The sequence below is a fragment of the Trichoderma atroviride genome, chromosome 6 (assembly GCF_020647795.1).
Source record: "Trichoderma atroviride chromosome 6, complete sequence".
In the NCBI taxonomy this organism is placed as follows: domain Eukaryota; kingdom Fungi; phylum Ascomycota; class Sordariomycetes; order Hypocreales; family Hypocreaceae; genus Trichoderma; species Trichoderma atroviride.
In genome coordinates, this window is record NC_089405.1 from 2,693,883 (window position 1) to 2,710,128 (window position 16,246).

The 16,246-nt window shown below is 49.8% G+C and overlaps 6 protein-coding genes across 6 annotated transcripts; 3 read left to right on the forward strand and 3 right to left on the reverse strand.

Annotated features, from left to right (window-relative positions):
- Positions 1 to 843: 843 nt before the first annotated feature.
- TrAtP1_011495 (uncharacterized protein) lies at positions 844 to 3,126 on the forward strand. Its single transcript, XM_014084627.2, has 3 exons — positions 844 to 1,185; positions 1,413 to 2,175; positions 2,244 to 3,126. The coding sequence occupies exons 1-3, from the start codon at positions 1,106 to 1,108 to the stop codon at positions 2,535 to 2,537; spliced, it is 1,137 nt and encodes a 378-aa protein (XP_013940102.1). The 5' UTR covers positions 844 to 1,105; the 3' UTR covers positions 2,538 to 3,126.
- Positions 3,127 to 4,195: 1,069 nt separating this feature from the next.
- TrAtP1_011496 (uncharacterized protein) lies at positions 4,196 to 4,995 on the forward strand (the record flags this gene model as incomplete). Its single annotated transcript, XM_014084628.2, has 2 exons — positions 4,196 to 4,204; positions 4,267 to 4,995. The coding sequence occupies 2 exons, from the start codon at positions 4,196 to 4,198 to the stop codon at positions 4,993 to 4,995; spliced, it is 738 nt and encodes a 245-aa protein (XP_013940103.2).
- A 268-nt stretch (positions 4,996 to 5,263) lies between these two features.
- On the reverse strand, positions 5,264 to 6,925 carry TrAtP1_011497 (uncharacterized protein; the record flags this gene model as incomplete). The annotated part of the gene is made up of 3 exons (XM_014084629.3): positions 5,264 to 6,369; positions 6,429 to 6,463; positions 6,555 to 6,925. 3 exons carry the CDS (start codon positions 6,923 to 6,925, stop codon positions 5,264 to 5,266), a joined length of 1,512 nt encoding a protein of 503 aa, XP_013940104.2.
- Positions 6,926 to 7,090: 165 nt separating this feature from the next.
- Positions 7,091 to 8,786, reverse strand: TrAtP1_011498 (uncharacterized protein). The gene is made up of 3 exons (XM_014084630.2): positions 8,578 to 8,786; positions 8,341 to 8,503; positions 7,091 to 8,276 (listed from the first exon to the last, which is right to left on the reverse strand). The coding sequence occupies exons 1-3, from the start codon at positions 8,602 to 8,604 to the stop codon at positions 7,402 to 7,404; spliced, it is 1,065 nt and encodes a 354-aa protein (XP_013940105.2). The 5' UTR covers positions 8,605 to 8,786; the 3' UTR covers positions 7,091 to 7,401.
- Positions 8,787 to 9,513: 727 nt separating this feature from the next.
- Positions 9,514 to 16,159, reverse strand: TrAtP1_011500 (uncharacterized protein). Its single transcript, XM_014084633.2, has 3 exons — positions 14,965 to 16,159; positions 12,325 to 14,900; positions 9,514 to 12,272 (listed from the first exon to the last, which is right to left on the reverse strand). Exons 1-3 carry the CDS (start codon positions 16,086 to 16,088, stop codon positions 11,068 to 11,070), a joined length of 4,905 nt encoding a protein of 1,634 aa, XP_013940108.2. The 5' UTR covers positions 16,089 to 16,159; the 3' UTR covers positions 9,514 to 11,067.
- TrAtP1_011499 (uncharacterized protein) lies at positions 10,024 to 10,974 on the forward strand (the record flags this gene model as incomplete). The annotated part of the gene is made up of 1 exon (XM_014084632.2): positions 10,024 to 10,974. One exon carries the CDS (start codon positions 10,024 to 10,026, stop codon positions 10,972 to 10,974), a length of 951 nt encoding a protein of 316 aa, XP_013940107.2.
- Positions 16,160 to 16,246: the final 87 nt, after the last annotated feature.

The following is a 16,246-nucleotide window of genomic DNA, read 5'->3' on the forward strand; positions in this document are numbered from 1 at the left end:
AGTGGGCGAAAGAAAGAGCATCACCTGCCCGTTTGCGAGTCACCTGGCTATCAACCATGTACTGCTACGAGCAAGAGTAACGGATAGGCATTATAGGAGAATGCATACAAGTAGAAGATGAATCGAGAGATAAATCCGCTTCATTCCCCTCTTTTGAGTTCCTCTTCTATCCCTACTTCCGCATCTCCATTGCTGTGCGTTGGCGCTGCCGGTTGGATTAGTACATGGCAGCTGCAGGCATTTTCTGGCTCGCCGCATCGCAGCGCATCCACCACGCATCACAACACGCATCCAGTACACAGCTTTGAACAGCGCCGCACAGCACATCACTGGTTATCCGTGCACTGGGTCTTTGGCCGTTGCGGCGCCTCCTGCTTTACTCATTGGCTCGCTGCGGTGCTGCATGCCTTGAACCCGCTCCCACCAACTGCTGCAGCCGCCATTGACACCTCCCAGGGTGCATTATCTGCCTCCAGAGGGTACATGTATAAGCCGCCCCGATATAAAAGTCGTGCCACGTCCAATCTCGCGTCTCGTCGGAACATCAATTGGATATCCCGTCTGCGGCGATCAAACAGGACATTTCCCCATTGCTCTTGTCCGACAGACTGCTATTCCCATCATACCCAGTACTGCTTCTCACAGTCCAAACCCCAGCTGTCTCGTGCGTCATAGGCGGTAGCGGGAAGCTTCTACAAGGTCCCAGCACCAGCGGCCCCACCCCACGGCTCACTCGACCCTGCTACAGGTGCTGAGCCTGACAACTGACCAGGTTCCGGGGCTATCGAGGGCCTATTAATTGGTAGCGGCCATCTTCTTTCTCACCTTGTGTCCCAGCTTCCCCTCCATATTCTCCATATTCTCCATACCAGACGATTCTTACTCTTTCTCTCTTTTCACTTTTCTTCGCTACGATTCAATACTACAAAGACGAAAAGGCAATCTGGCGTCTCTTCCTTTGCTTCGACCGAGCTACGATACCGAGTGCCAACTCTACTCTTTTACACTCGACTCATTTGAACCTTTTCTTACTGTCGATATCATCACCCCACCAACTGCCACCTAGAGAGAACTCACACCGACCCGTCATCCGGCAGCCATCAAGATGGTGAAGGAGACCAAGCTCTACGATACTCTGAGTATCAAACCTGAGGCGTCGCAAGACGAAATAAAAAAAGGCTACCGGTATGTATAGATTACTTTATTTTTGCCGATTTTTCTTCCTGTCCCTTCCCTTTGGCTTCCCTTGCGTTTGTCGTCATTCATTGCTTGGGCCAAGAGCTAGCTGTGGGTGGCAATTGGGGAGCGCGACCAATCCGCAAGCCTCCCCACACAGCTTACCGCCCAACCAGCATGTTCCCGGTTGAGAGTAGAGAATTGACCATTGATGCTAACCACAATTTCGTGTGCAGAAAAGCTGCCTTGAAGTGGCACCCTGACAAGAACAAAGACAACCCCAACGCCTCGGAAAAATTCAAGGAGTGCTCCCAAGCCTATGAGATCCTGTCCGACCCGGAGAAGCGCAAAATCTATGACCAATATGGCCTCGAGTTCCTGCTGCGGGGTGGTGCTCCTCCGCCCGAGGGAGGTCCAGGGGCCAACCCTTATGCGGGAGCAGGCGGCATGCCTGGCGGCTTTGGCGGTTTTGATTTCGGAGGCATGCCGGGAGGCGGCGGCGCCAGGACGTTCCATTTCAGCACTGGCGGAAACGGCTCCAAGGCGTACAACTTCAACAACCCCGAAGACATATTCACAGAGTTTATGCGCAGCAACATGCATGGTGGAGGCGGCGGCGTAGGCGGCGACGACGACGATTTTGGCTTCTTCAGCAGTTCATCATTCGGCGGCGGCGGCGGCGGCGGTCCCCGGCCTGGACGAACGAGGGCGAGATCTGGCTTCGCTGAGGCTCCGCAGAGGAACCGCGAACCAACACCCGAAGTTACAACCGTTGAACGGCCGCTACCTCTTTCTCTAGAAGAGTTATACAACGGAACGACAAAGAAGATGAAGATTAAACGCAAGACCTTTGACGAGACCGGAAAGCGAGTGCAAACCGACCAGATATTGGAAGTACCCATCAAGCCGGGTCTCAAGAAGGGATCTAAAATCAAGTTTAACGGAGTTGGCGATCAAGTAGAGGGTGGTAGACAAGATCTGCATTTTATCCTTGAAGAGGTAAGCCAGCCCACTACTCATTTCATACATACTTTGATGCGAATTATTACTAACTACTTGACTTACAGAAAGATCATCCCCTCTTCAAGCGAGAGGACAACGACATTGTGCACACCGTTACCCTGGACCTAAAGGAAGCCTTGACTGGATGGAAGCGAGTAGTCACTACAATTGACGGCAAGCAAATCAGCATAGACAAAGGCGGCCCAACCCAGCCTGGAAGTGAAGATCGGTATCCGGGACTGGGAATGCCCATGACGAAGAAGCCTGGACAGAGAGGCGACTTTATTGTTCGCTACAAGGTCAATTTCCCATCAAGCTTGTCCCAAGATCAAAAGGCACAGCTCAAAGAGATTTTGTAGAAGGAAAAAAAAAATAGAAAAGAAAAACATATTGGACGCACAGAGCTTGAGAGAGGGGGAAAAGAACGATATATCCACATAGCGACAGAGGGCTTGGTATGCGGGACATGAACAGGACCTCAGGAACCGAGCCACGAGACCCCCTTTTGCAAGGCTGGGAATGTCTGTGCAATCCGACATGGGCGGAGCGGCACGATGCCGCCTGATAGTACGCTGATGGCAAGCTGGCGTGTTTTTATTCTTGTTTGTTTTCTTATTATTTTCATCCACCTTTTTGGGCACTTTTTGCACTGTCAAGACGAATTGACAGCGAGTACGGCGTTTTAGGGATGCATTTCTGGCAGAGTTCGAAGCACGCGGGGGGATTCTTGTTGACATGATGGAAGAAAAAGACATTACTAGGATTTTGTCGTTGAGGAGGGCTTGAAAGAGGCTTTACTTTGATATAGCAATCGTGTTCATGTTGGTCGGGTGCTAGCTCAACGCTGTAACGAGACGGATGGATGGATGGATGGATTTGATCAATTGAACTTATAGCGGATTTATTTTGGTATAAAATATCTATACATGCAGTTGTATTTTCTGTTGCTTTACGAACTCCATACTCTGAGTGATGTGGCTTGTGGGGGTTGAAATGAGCGCTTGCAGTGATCCCTGCGGGCTGTTTAATTACGGTGCTGTCATGACGATATCATCACTTAGTCTTACGGCCTTTTGCGGAGTGACATGCTGGTCTCAGCCACGGCGGCTGCGTTCCATGGGGTGGTCACGGGAAATTAGAGCATGAGGGGAATTCCAGGCGCGATTCTGATTAATATAGCTCAATTCATTGGCTTGACGCATTTGATGATATATTGCTGTAACATGTAACATTTGATTTGGTAGCAGCAGTAGCAGCAGCATCTTGTAAGCCAAGCAAAACTGCCGCCCGCAGCCGGATTTCAAGCTATGGAGCCAAAAGCAAGTGTCCACTAACATGGCCCCGAAGGAGGGGCAATGACGACACTGGGCAAGGATTTGAGGGGGGAGGGGTAAAAATGATGGATGAAGCAAGGCTGTGAAGAAGCTGTGAGAGCCTAGGATGGGAATAAGAAGGAGAAAAAAAAGAAAGACGCTAATCAAGAGGGAGGTAGAAGGAGGCTGGAGAAGGAGGTTATTTGTTTTTGGGATTGACGATGGAATGAATGGCGGTGCTGATAATTAAGAGTGTAGTCGGTTTTTTATTAGCATGTGATTTGGACGATGGAATAAGAAAAGTAAGTTTGCATGGAGTTATGATTCAATTGCGCATGGCCACGACATTTTTTGTAAAACGGCGAGAATCAGGATTTTGAGGGGGGAAATTATCCACTGCCTGCGTGTGAAATGTGGTTTTGTATCGTTTTGGTGTTTCATATGAGGTAATTATACAGATGGCACTGCATTCTGACTGGGCCTTGGAGTAGTACTATACGAACTCCCGACGTGGTGCTGCTTTGTGGAGAGCTGCTAAAGGGCCTTTTTAGTCTTCCCGTTGGGCTTATATACTTGCTGCTTCGCTCGTCTGGTTCCTCTTTTCCTTCTTCTTTTCTTCATACCGTTGCGAACCTAGAGTCTAATTAGATACCCTCTCTTCTTCTTCTTTTGACATAATATTACTTTTAGAATATACCATCAAAATGCCTGAAGTAAGTATACCATACTCTACCTCGTCTTCTCCCCCAGCGCTCGCTAATCAATCGTCAACCAGATCAACGCCATCCTCTTCGACTGCGACAACACGCTCGTCCTCTCCGAGGAGCTCGCCTTCGAGGCCTGCGCAGACCTCATCAACCAAATCTGCGCCGAGCGCAACGTCCCCGTCAAGTTCACCGGCGAGACGCTCATCACCGAGTTCGTCGGCCAAAACTTCCGCGGCATGCTCACCACGCTGCAGAAGACGCACGGCATCGAGATTGCGCCCGACGACATGGAAAAGTACGTCCTGATGGAGGAGGACGCCGTCATTGCCAAGCTGAAAGCCGCGCTGAGGCCGTGCGTCGGCGTCGACGAGCAGCTGCAGGCGCTGGAGGCAAAGAAGCAGCACCAGCTCGCCGTGGTGTCGTCGTCGGCGCTGAGGCGCGTCCGCGCGTCGATTGAAAAGGTCGGCCAGGACAAGTATTTCCCCGGGGACGTGGTATTTTCGGCGGCGACGTCGCTGGAGAAGCCGACGAGCAAGCCGGACCCTGCGATTTACCTGCACGCGCTCAAGGTGCTGGGCAAGAAGGCGGAGGAGAGCGTCGCGGTGGAGGATAGCAAGAGCGGCACGCTGAGCGCGACGAGGGCGGGCATCAAGACGATTGGCTATGTCGGGCCGTATGCGGATGCGAAGCAGGAGGAGATGGAGGGCGTGTTGAGGAGTGCGGGCGCGGTGGTGGTGATGCGTGACTGGAGCGAGTTTCCTGGTGCGTTGGCCAAGATTGAGAAGGGCGAGGTTTAAAGGAGTTTTCTTTTACCATTTTGTCTTTTGCTTTTCTTTTCTGTGTTTTGGATTGAAGCCTTTTTTTATTTATTGAGCCTTTTTTTGGTTCATCGTCTTGGTTAATAAAGAGAAGAAAGAAAAATAAGAGTGAAGGAGAAGGAGACGGCAAAAGGCTAGATATGAATAGATACGACGATACGAATTGACGGTCTTGGAATTGGTCTATCTGATCTAATTGCTTTCCTTTATATACAAAACCATTTTTGCACAATTGATTAATCGTGACTCATTTCCTCCAGTCCATCAGGAAGCTATTTACGCTCTGCAAAGTCGTTCTGCTCGGATTCGCCTCCGGATACACCGTCATGATGGTCCCCAGCCTAATTTTGACCAGCGTTTTTGTAAAGGACGCATTTTCATCAGGCATGCGGAAGTTGCCCTGCTCGTCAAAGAGGTAGCATGACAATGCGAGAGCGACTCCCACTGAGAGATCCTTGCCCGAGTCGCAGGCTACGATGATCTGTGGTGGCTTTTTGTTTCCATCCGCTGAGGAATCCAATGCTGAATGGTGTTTCTGTAGAAAAGCAGCGGCAAAGGAGCATATCTCTGGGAGGGCAAGGCGGAGATTGCGGCTGGCAGTCTTGTGTTTGCCAAGGTCGACGCGGATATGCGTCGGAGATTGGATCCATGATTCCTTTGGAGTGGGAGAAGTGTCGGTGAGGAGGATGAGGCATTCGTTTTCTTGCTTGACAGGTGGTGTTGAGAGATCATGGGATGTTGATACCGGGCGGACAGATATGTGTGGCGTGAGTTGCTTTCGCGCAAGAGCGATTTGACTGCCTTGTCCGGCCTGGCGCTTCACCTTGGCTTCTTCCACCAGACGAACAATGAGGTCGGGGAGATTAGCTTCTGGGGAAGAGAGCAGGGCTGTGGTGTTGGCCCAGAAGACGTCGGGGGTGAGTCCCAAGGCCCAGTTCTCGGTGTCGTCTCCTGCGCCTTGGATGTAGCCGCCTTCATCTACCTCGCTTCCAATGACTCGTCTGCTGGCGGTGCAGCATATGACAGGTCTAAAGTCTTGGAATATAACGTTCTGGTGATCGACTTCGTTGTCGTTTTCATCTTCCTCGTCTGTATCTGGAGAGTCGGGGAGGGATGACTCTTGCGTGATCCACAGGGGGCGAAGAGGTTTTGTGAGAGATTCGGGCAGAGTGAGGTTAAGTTCTTTGAGGGAAGCGAGGAATGACGGTATGAGGGCGAGGATTTGGGAGTGAGTTGATGCGGGTAGGTAAGGAGGGAGGAAGAGTTTGGTGGAAAGAGGGTGGTTTGGGAGGAGGGCGCGGTTGATGACGGCGCACCAGATGGGGATGGTGGTGGAGAGGGCATCGGGCATGCCTATTGACGGTTAGCATGAGATTTATATGAATGAATGAATTAGAAGAGGGAAGCCATACGTTTACCGCGGCGAGTTGAGTCGACAATGATGATTCTGATGGGGCCATATAAGTCAGCCATCTCATGTCTCTTCCAACACTCACTCAAAAGATGGAATAAATGACTAATGAATTGCTTCCACATACCCGTCATTCTCCTCAATCAAATCAATCAAATGCAAATTCAGCCTCCTCGTGCTAAACTTCCACGCCCGCTCATGCCCATCCGTGCTCTTGAAATAGGCGCTGCCGTCCTTTTTCTCCGGCGGGATGTACCAGCTCCCGCAGCGCTCATTCGCCACCAGCGGTCTCCTCCGTCTCTTGCGCTTCCGGTCGTGAGATTGTTGACGGGTGGAAAAGGCAGAGGCGACTTGCGCGACGTAGGCGGCGTCGGCGTGGATGGATTTGAGGCGGTTGTGAGGCGTGAGGGTGCTGCGGCGCAGTTGGGTGAGGAGGCTGGAGATGGAGGGCTGGTTGGAGAAGATGTCGTCTTGGTCGGTGTCTTGGGGAAGAGACATTTTTGGAGGAGGGTTGTTTAGTTTTGTTGTGTGTTGTTTTTTTCATGAGCAGTGGTTGTGATGAGATGTAAAGGCTGTTGGTGTATTGCAGTGAAATTTTGTGTTAGTGGCTGGTAGTGTGGGTTCAGGCTCAAGGCTTTGTCAACTCGAACAAGAAGCATCACATCAGCCACCAAGTTTACAGCCTTATGCTACAATCAAACTTGAGAATTGAGAATTGGTCTTTTTCATTCGATTTTATCTTCATTTTCGTACAGTATCCTTTATAATTACTCGTTATTCTAATTTACACCAGCTTCCAAGCTCCATTCTCCACCACAATCTGAATCTCACGGCCCTCATCAATACTCCGTCGTCCAGCCTCCAAAATGGCCGTTGTCGCAATCGTGTTATTCAGAGTAGGCAGGCCCTTTGCATCCAGATCCGCCGGCTTCGCCCTGCCCTCGTTGACCGCGCGGCAGCCGTCGACAAACTTCTCAATGGAAATGTAGCCGTAGCCCGTCTGGCCGTTGAAGTTGCCGTCCTCGTCGGGGGGCGTACCGCATGTAAAAGGGATTGAACCACTGCAGCTGGCCGGCGCGGTCGTCGGCAACGTCGTAGCCTCGGTGGGCCTGGTCGACGCGGATCTCGCCCTCCTTGGCCAGGTAGTGGAAGTACTGGTTGGTGTGAATACCGGCTCGCTGGGGAGCGGTCCACGATGATGTGTAGACGGCAATGGCGCGCTTGTTGGGCTCGTCCTTGCGCTGCCAAGTCACCAGCAGCGAGATTGTGTCTTCAGTCTCGTCGACACAGCCCAGGCTGGTGGCCACGCCCTTGGAGGAAGACGCCGAGACCTTGACGGGCAGGTATCCGCGCTGCTGGACCATGGAGTCGCAAATGTCAATGTGGTGGCTGTTGAGGTAGTAGGAAATGTCCGAGTCCTTGCCGGCCCACGACTTGAACGTCTCGAGCTGCGACTTGGGCTGCGACATGTACGAGTAAAAGTAGTTCCAGTCGCCCAGCGCCTGGGCCTTGAAGCGTGCGTCGCTGTAGGCCGGGTCGAAGCGCTTGTGGTGCTCGATGAAGACGTAGACGCCCTTTTCGGCCGCCTTTTGCGCCAGCTCGACGTGGTGCTGCAGCAGCTTGACGGCGGGCTTGGTGATGAGGACGTGGATGCCGCGCTCGATGGCGTAGAGGGCAATTGGGAAGTGCGTGGGATCGGGCGTGAAGATGGTGATGGCGTCGCCGGGCTGCAGCTGGTCGATGGCGGCCTTGTAGGCGTCGGCATCGATCTTGTCGTTGGCGGGGAACGAGTCGAAGGAGGTGTCGAGGTTGTTGTAGACTTGGGTGATGTTTTTGTCGAGGTGTTCGCCTTTTTTATGCCCAGAGTTAGCAACTGAATACATCGTCTCAGCCATGATACAGCAAATACTCACGGATTGCGGGAAACTTTGTGCCGTTGACGCCCACCATGCCCAGCTGGCCAACCTTGCCTCGTCGTCGCAGGTCAAAGAGCGTGAGGCCAACGACGCCCACTTTCTTGTCGGAGCCAGACATGCCACCACCGACGAAGCCAGTGGTGTACTCGCCGGTGCCGATCTGAATGAGAATATGCCAATTAGCCATCTGTATCGTTGCGCAACGAACTACAAGTTGTGAGAAGCTTCACTCACCATCAATACGTTGAGAGGAGTCGCCATGGTGAGAGACGTGTTAACGGGGGTATCTTGGAATAAGGAGACAACTCAATGAGACAAGAGGCTACAAGGAAAAGTTGAGAATAAGAGAAAAAGAAGATGATCAAGTTATAAAGGCTAGAAGAAAAATAAGCATCTACACAGCCTTGCCGAGTCGCGTTACAGCTCCAACAGACGTCGACGGCGCGCAGACGGAGGAATTGAGGGGCATTTGGCGGGGCAGCAATTGGAGGGATTAATAAAGACCGAGTTGCATATTCAGGGACCCTCAGCCTGGCTTTTGCGTTTGTTTTCTATTAAACTGCACATGTGCTCAGATGCATGTAATTTAGGTGCTATCTAGTTTCTGATAGACGCGGCTATAGGTGCATGCAGCTAGAGTTGTCTCGGTGTCTCAACTGAAAGCTGGTAGTTGTAATGCCAATTGCAATCATGATGCTAGAATAAGACTGTAAATCCCACGTTTAATGGTCTCGGGGGTCACTACCCCGCGCTGAATTCCAATGACCCCGCATCATCATCTTAGCTCTGTCTAAGCTATCTAAGTTGCTTCTTCCATGGAATTTTGGCTGTTGGAGACGATGATTGTAAGATGTGTATTCGCAATGTAAGTGAGTAAAGTTATGAAAAAAAAAATCCCAAAGAAATTGACCAGACAATACTCAAATTAGCTTCCATCTGCGGAAATATTAATGAAGCTAGCAACGCCTCTTCTATAAACTTCGGCGACAATAACCCGACGTACATGACTCCTTCGCCATGTGCCTAGCTTCTTCTATATTGCCGTACTACCGACGGCTGAAATGCGAGTAGCTCAACCAGGTACAGCGGATCTAGCTCGGGGTTCTTTTACCGGTATGTAAATGGCGGAAAATCCATCAAATCGATATTTCCACCAATCAACTACTCTATTCCCAACATCCCACTTTCCTCCATTGTACCTCGATTCCCCAGAATCATCATCAACCGAGCCGCGACACGTTCCTCTTATACACCAATATCCACACTCATGGGCCGTTTTATATCCAATCCGCCGCTTTCCATGGCCTTCAAGTCACTCATTCCTTCTATTCGCTCGCCGTCTTCGGCTCTGGCTCCAGTTGATTTCCTGACGGGGTCAGCCTAACTGTAAGCCGTGGCCTTGATATCGGAAGCTGATCGGTGGCTTCCCCTCCATGTACAAGCATTTCCTCGTTTTGTTAGACAAGCTTGTCTGGCTACCAGCGGCTATTCTTTGACCGAGAATTCTTAGATGAGCACCTACTTGTATTTATAAAGATTGGGTCTGCCGTATTTAGACTTGGCAGCATTGCTTACAGCTCCTCCTGTCTCGTCTTCTCTTTCCATAGTAATACCTCATCCTCTCTTCACCCAAAAATATACCCCAATATCCTGCGTGCCTTCATATACCCAACATTCAAAATGGCAGCTCCCAAGTCGCTGCCATGCGGCATCTACGCCCCTACCATGACCTTCTTCGACCCCAACACCGAAGACCTCGACATCCCCACCATCAAGAAGCACGCTGAGCGACTCGCCAAGGCCGGTCTCGCTGGTCTCGTCGTCATGGGATCCAACGGCGAGGCCGTCCACTGCACGAGAGAAGAGAAGATTGCCGTTCTCAAGGCCACAAGAGAAGCCCTCGACGCCGCCGGCTTCCAGTCAACGCCCGTCCTCTTCGGCGCAACTGAAGGCAGCGTCAGAGGCGCCATTGAGCTGTGCAACCTGGCCGCCGACGCTGGTGCCGCAGCTGCTTTGGTTCTGCCGCCTTCATACTACCGAGCCCAGACCGACGAGGAGAGCATCTACAACTACTTCATCGCCCTGGCTGACGAGAGTCCCATCCCTATCATCCTGTACAACTACCCCGGCGCCGTGTCTGGCGTCGACATGGACAGCGACCTGCTGATCAAGCTGGCCGAGCACAAGAACATCACCGGAACCAAATTCACCTGTGGCAACACTGGAAAGCTCACGCGAGTTGCCCTCGGCACAAACGCAAAGACCCCCTTCCAGGAGGGCTCAGGGTACATGGCCTTTGGCGGCATGTGCGATTTCACCCTCCAGACTCTTGTCAGCGGCGGCAGCGGCATCATTGCTGGAGGTGCCAATGTCATGCCCAAGTTGTGCGTCAAGGTCTGGGATCTGTATTCCGAGGGCAAGAAGGAGGAGGCCGAGAAGCTGCAAAAGGTTCTTAGCCGTGGCGACTGGCCGTTGACAAAGGCTGCTATTGCGGGCACGAAACAGGCGATTCAGAGCTATTATGGATATGGAGGATACCCTCGTCGGCCTCTCAAGCGCTTGGAGCAGGCTAGAGTGTCGGCTATTGAGGAGGGTATTCGAGAAGCGATGGACGTTGAGAAATCCCTGTAGTTATGTTTAAAATGAGGAAGGTACAATATGAGATATCTTGGCTAATCTACTATAAGAAACTGGTATGTGGCGTACGAACAATCTCCATATTATCTAAACCTTGGCTCTCGCTGAAGACCCATTGCCTTGTTCCTGCAGAAATTTAATGATATTCTCTTGCTTCATCTGTATGGCAATGCTAAGCGCTGTATCGCCACGTGTATTCTCAGTGTTCATATCAGCCCCTTGTTCGACAAGTATTCTGGCCAGATCTATTTCCCCTTGCCTAGTTGCAAGATGAAGCGGTGTATCGCCCTCTACATTTTGAGCGTTGATACTGGCTCCTTGCTCAAGAAGCAACTTAGAGACCTCTGTTCTCCCGTGGAAAGCTGTATAATGAAGGGGTGTATAGCCTTCGTTATTTTCAGCTTTAACATTGGCTCCATGGCTAAGAAGGAGCTTAGTTATATCCACTTGACCGCGGAAAGCTGCATGATGAAGGGGTGTTTCGCCGTTGTTATTTTCAGCTTTAACATTGGCTCCATGGCTAAGAAAGAGCTTAGCTATATCCACTTGCCCGTGCAAAGCTGCATAATGAAGGGGTGTATCGCCGTAGTCATTTTCAGCTTCAATATTAACTCCATGGCTAAGAAACAGATTAGCTACATCCACTTGCCTGCAGGAAACTGCATAATGAAGGGGTGTATCGCCATTCTTATCCCTAGCTTGAATATTGGCGCCATGGCTAAGAAGGAGCTTAGCTACATCCACTGGCTCGTGGGAAGCTGCTTTATGAAGGGGTGTTTCGCCGTTTTTATTTTCAGCTTCAATATTAGCTCCATGGCTAATAAGGAGCTTAGCTACATCCACTTGCTCGTGGGAAGCTGCCTTATGAAGGGGTGTTTCGCCGTTTTTATTTTCAGCTTTAATATTAGCTCCATGGCTAATAAGGAGCTTAGCTATAGCCACTTGCTCGTCCACTTGCCCATAGGAAGCTGCATAATGAAGGGGTGTTTCGCCGTTGTTATTTTCAGCTTCAATATTAGCTCCATGGCTAAGAAAGAGCTTAACTACATCCACTTGCGTGCAGAAAACTGCATAATGAAGGGGTGTCTCGCCATGCTTATTCTTAGCTTGGGCATTGGCGCCATGGTTTAGAAGAAATTCGACCGCCTCTGTTTCGCCATTGAGAAGTGCGTCGTGCAGCTTCGTATCAACGCCATCAGTGTGGGCCTCGTCGTGCTCGGCCTGACTCTGAGCCATCTCGCGGGTGTCGTACTCTTGGGCGCTATTATCCACAATATCCAGTGGGACAATGTCTGGTTCCAAATGTCAGTTTAGCATTTGCGGGTATCTTATGAGTCTGCTTGCCTTCAATGATCTCCATTTTATCGACATCTTCCACTGATAGTACCGTAAGAAAAGCTTTCGCGCATGCCGCAGCTGTAACTGCAGCATATTCTTGCCATGCCTTATTCTTATGCGAGTCTGCGTAATCGCAAATGCCCCGAATAACGATACCGGGAAAGTTGTTTGTGAAGTCTGCAGCCCTTGTGTCAACACAGAGGATGTTCTTGTTAAGTTCTTTAAGTTTCTCGCGGAAGGTAGCGTCTCCGATGATTTGATTTGCCGATGCAACCGGACCATAGTGAATCAGAATGTTATCGTTTCTCAGTGGCCTGTCAACGATCATTGATTTATCACAAAGCCGACAGCTGTCTTCTTCATCGTCTGAATAAAGGATCCCGCTAACGTGTCTGTAGCCTGGCTTGAAGAGCAGATCCTCATGCAAATGAGATTTGACAAAATTTCTTGGTACGCCATTCCGAGTTTCAACATGGTTGACATAAGTAAATAATTTCTTGGCATAGGTATCTCGATTAGCCTCAATTTTGGACAAGGTAAGCAACAGTGTTTTTGGAAGAGGCTTCAAAGGGCCTGTGTGTTTCAACAGTTTGCCATTGTCCATATCCAGTTGAAGAACTACAGGTTCTCCATCAGCAGGGCAGCTGACAACTATATCTCCTAGTCGAACTTTTGGAGAAATACCGCTGCCGGTTCCTACCAATAGGCATATTTTGATATTAGGAAATGTAGATATCATCTGAGCAGTTGTTTTTGCGTCATTCTTATCCGTTCTGCTTATAAGCGGACAAGCAATAACGACATTGTGCCCGCTAATACTTCCAAGGACGTATGTATTGTCATCGTCTCCCGGGTTTGGAAGATCCTCGTGCCTGTGGTCAAGCATATAAAGCGCCGCTAATTGCTCCTTTGGTAAGGCGCAGACCCATCCGACCGTATAATCTGAATGTGTACGGTAGGTATGACCTTCTATATGCTCGGTAGCATGATCTTTGAGCATTAACGTCTTGATATATGTGCCTGTTGCTATGTCCCAGACTCGAATAGCGTTGTCGTCTGAGGCCGATAAGAGTTGTTCGCTGTCAGGCGAGAAGATGACGGAATTAAACTTAGTGTTTTGGCTATTGAGCGTTACAAGACAGGCGCCCGTCGCTACATCCCAGAGCCGAATAGTGCTATCCAATGACGCTGATGCTAGCTGTCGGCCGTCGGGAGAGTAGACAACTGAAGTAATTTGATCATCATGGCCTTTGCCCGTCCATTCACACTCCCCTGTTCTCATATTCCAAAGCATAATAGTCCGGTCGCATGACGCTGACGCTAGCCATTGGCCGGTAGGTGAGAAGGCAAGTGACTTGACTGTGTCCATATGGCCTGAAAACGTGTGTCCCGGCCGTGCTGATGTTATATCCCAGGTCCAGATTAATCCTCCAACATCCAATGATGATCCTGATGATGCTAGTTGCTGGCTGCTGGGCGAAAAGGCCATTGAAGTAACTATACTAATTTGGCTTTCAAGCGTCCGTACCCGCTGTCCGGTTTTTGTATTCCAGATCCTGGGTGCATCAAAATCTGCCACAGATGCTAGCTCTTGGTAGTTTGGCAAGAAAATCATCGACTTGATAGTTCCATTGTGGCCTATAAGCGTTTGCACGCAAACTTCAGTTTCTATATCCCAGATCTTGATATTATAATCGACCGAGGCTGATGCCAGCTGTTGACTGTGAGGCGAGAAGGCGACTAAGTAAATTTTACTGTCATGGCCTTTAAGTCTTTTTGTAATTTGCCCCGTATCTATATTCCAGATCCTAATAACACTCTCACCAAAGGCTGATGCCACCTGTCGGCTGTCAGCCGAGAAGGCGACAGAGTCCTCAACACGGCTCGTGATGTGTGATTGAGCGGACAGGGTGGAATAAGCCGAAGCATTGCTTTGACTAAACTGTAGTTTGGAGGACCTATCCTCAGATTGGTCATCAAAGTATGCATTCATGAGGAAATAGTCACTGTATTCGAAAAGACTGGTAGGAACTGGGGCGGAGTGATCTTGTCCATCGTAATCGCTTAATTGTATCTCTGGGGGTCCCACGCTCGCGTGTGCAGCCCCTTTGATCCAATGTCGAACATCTTCCATAGGATCTGAATCTTTGGGAATGGTGAAGCCTCCTGGTAACATATTCAAATCGTATACAACAGGCTGTGGCCATGGGAGTGCCCGAAGGGCAAAGTCATAGGCATGTCGCAAAACGTGGTCCACCAATTCCGGCGAGTCTTCGGGCCCACTCGATGAGCATAAAGGACAGGATTTTATTCCCATTGTTTGTACCGCAGACCAAGAGAGAAGGGTTGCAAGCGAGTTATCTAGGAGCTCCTCTCCGTGGACATCCTGAAGGTGGCAGCCCATGCTCTCCATAGTCGAGTAATTTTCATTTTGCTCTTCACAAAATGGACATTCCCACCGGGGTAGATGAGTATTTTTAACATGGCTCTCCCATTCGTTTCTTGTACAAAATAAGAGCTGCGGACTAGGACAGTTCTCAGCAATACAAGTATATGGGCATAGATCCTCAACTATATGCTGCCTTCAACAAAAAATTTAAATCAGCCTTTATAAATTAAACAAGGGTAATGATTCCTACTACTTACTTCCATAGTTTAGGATTTTGGAATGTTCCAATTGGTAGAGACTGGCAACAACAGGGACATTTCATAATCTCTCGGCCTAAAGGGATAGAAGGGGCTTTTGGGAACTCGACATCAGAGGCGATGAATGTGATTTGCGTTTTCGTTACGCTTGGAGTATATTTTCTAGCAGCTGGAGTATATCTCAATGTTCCCTCAGCTGTTGATGCAAGAGAAAATCTTGAAATCGTTGGTGCTGTGGCTTCATGGCCCCTGGTAATTGGATATGATGTCGATTCTTTATTTTTAGCTGCATCTGCGTTCCGTATGTCCGCAAGAGGCTCTTGCTGTAGAACGCTACCTGCAGGTGATGGAGCTTCAAGAATTGAAGGACGTATCTGCACGTTCCTTTGGTCTCTGGAACGTTTCTGCGCTATCAAAAATTTATGTCTTCGCCGAAGGTTTGCTTCCACGAGGCGGTTCTGGATATCGGACAGTTTAGAGTTGTCTAATTTGGCGACAAATCCACCGTTCTCTGTCTGCTGAAAGAGCGCTTCTTCTGTCGGCCGAAGACGAATTATACATTCGAGATGCGTTCTCAACTCTTGGTGATTGTCCGGATTGAATGTCTTGTCGGCCCTACGGTTTCGTGATGCCTGTCCCGTTCGACGAATGGCCACGCCGATCAAAGCCAAATTCTTGATAGCAGAGTCAAGGTTTTGGATAGCTTCGTGATGGGCTGTTTCGTCGTAGTTTGTTTCGTTTTTAGCGAGGCCCACGCAATGGTCCAGAGAGTCGGCCAGCATGATAAGAACATTCTTCACCAATGCGAGATCGTTGAGACGACCTTGTAGTCTGGAATCCAACGAGGCCCCAGGCTTTGCTAAGGCGCCAACACCGTCGGCCCAAAGGTTGAAGTCAGCTAGCCGACTTTCCAACGATTCAATGCGCTGTGAGCCCCGAGCATATGATGCAAGAAGGTTGTCGAATTTAGAAACGCAAGACTCTGTGAGCGCTAAGATGGAGACAGAAGTACGCGACATTCTTGATTGTAGTCTTGAGTTATAGATAATTTTCTGTATAAAGCTAACGAGATCAAAGGTAGCAGGAGTATGAAGATGTCTTGGGCAAATATCAGGTACTGACATGCCGTGCTGCCAGAGTATATGTACCAAGATGACACGAGTATTGTTGGAATGCTTGGATTGGTCAAATAGAGCACATGATAGAGGTTACAAAAGAGCCTTGTATTGGTACAAAGGAAATACCGCACGGGCCTATAATAAAGGGAATACCTATTCAGCAC

What these genes read in the sequence shown, in the direction of transcription:
- TrAtP1_011500 (XM_014084633.2), bottom strand. Translation starts at nt 16,088, where the DNA reads ATGTCAGTACCTGATATTTGCCCAAGACATCTTCATACTCCTGCTACC. An exon ending in CAAAATCCTAAACTATGGAA is followed by an intron (nt 14,901 to 14,964) that starts GTAAGTAGTAGG and finishes TTTTTGTTGAAG; the next exon opens with GCAGCATATAGTTGAGGATC. An exon ending in TAAAATGGAGATCATTGAAG is followed by an intron (nt 12,273 to 12,324) that starts GCAAGCAGACTC and finishes ATTTGGAACCAG; the next exon opens with ACATTGTCCCACTGGATATT.
- TrAtP1_011498 (XM_014084630.2), bottom strand. Translation starts at nt 8,604, where the DNA reads ATGGCGACTCCTCTCAACGTATTGATG. An exon ending in CTCCTCTCAACGTATTGATG is followed by an intron (nt 8,504 to 8,577) that starts GTGAGTGAAGCT and finishes ATTCTCATTCAG; the next exon opens with ATCGGCACCGGCGAGTACAC. An exon ending in CACAAAGTTTCCCGCAATCC is followed by an intron (nt 8,277 to 8,340) that starts GTGAGTATTTGC and finishes GGCATAAAAAAG; the next exon opens with GCGAACACCTCGACAAAAAC.
- TrAtP1_011495 (XM_014084627.2), top strand. Translation starts at nt 1,106, where the DNA reads ATGGTGAAGGAGACCAAGCTCTACGATACTCTGAGTATCAAACCTGAG. An exon ending in GAAATAAAAAAAGGCTACCG is followed by an intron (nt 1,186 to 1,412) that starts GTATGTATAGAT and finishes TTTCGTGTGCAG; the next exon opens with AAAAGCTGCCTTGAAGTGGC. An exon ending in TGCATTTTATCCTTGAAGAG is followed by an intron (nt 2,176 to 2,243) that starts GTAAGCCAGCCC and finishes CTTGACTTACAG; the next exon opens with AAAGATCATCCCCTCTTCAA.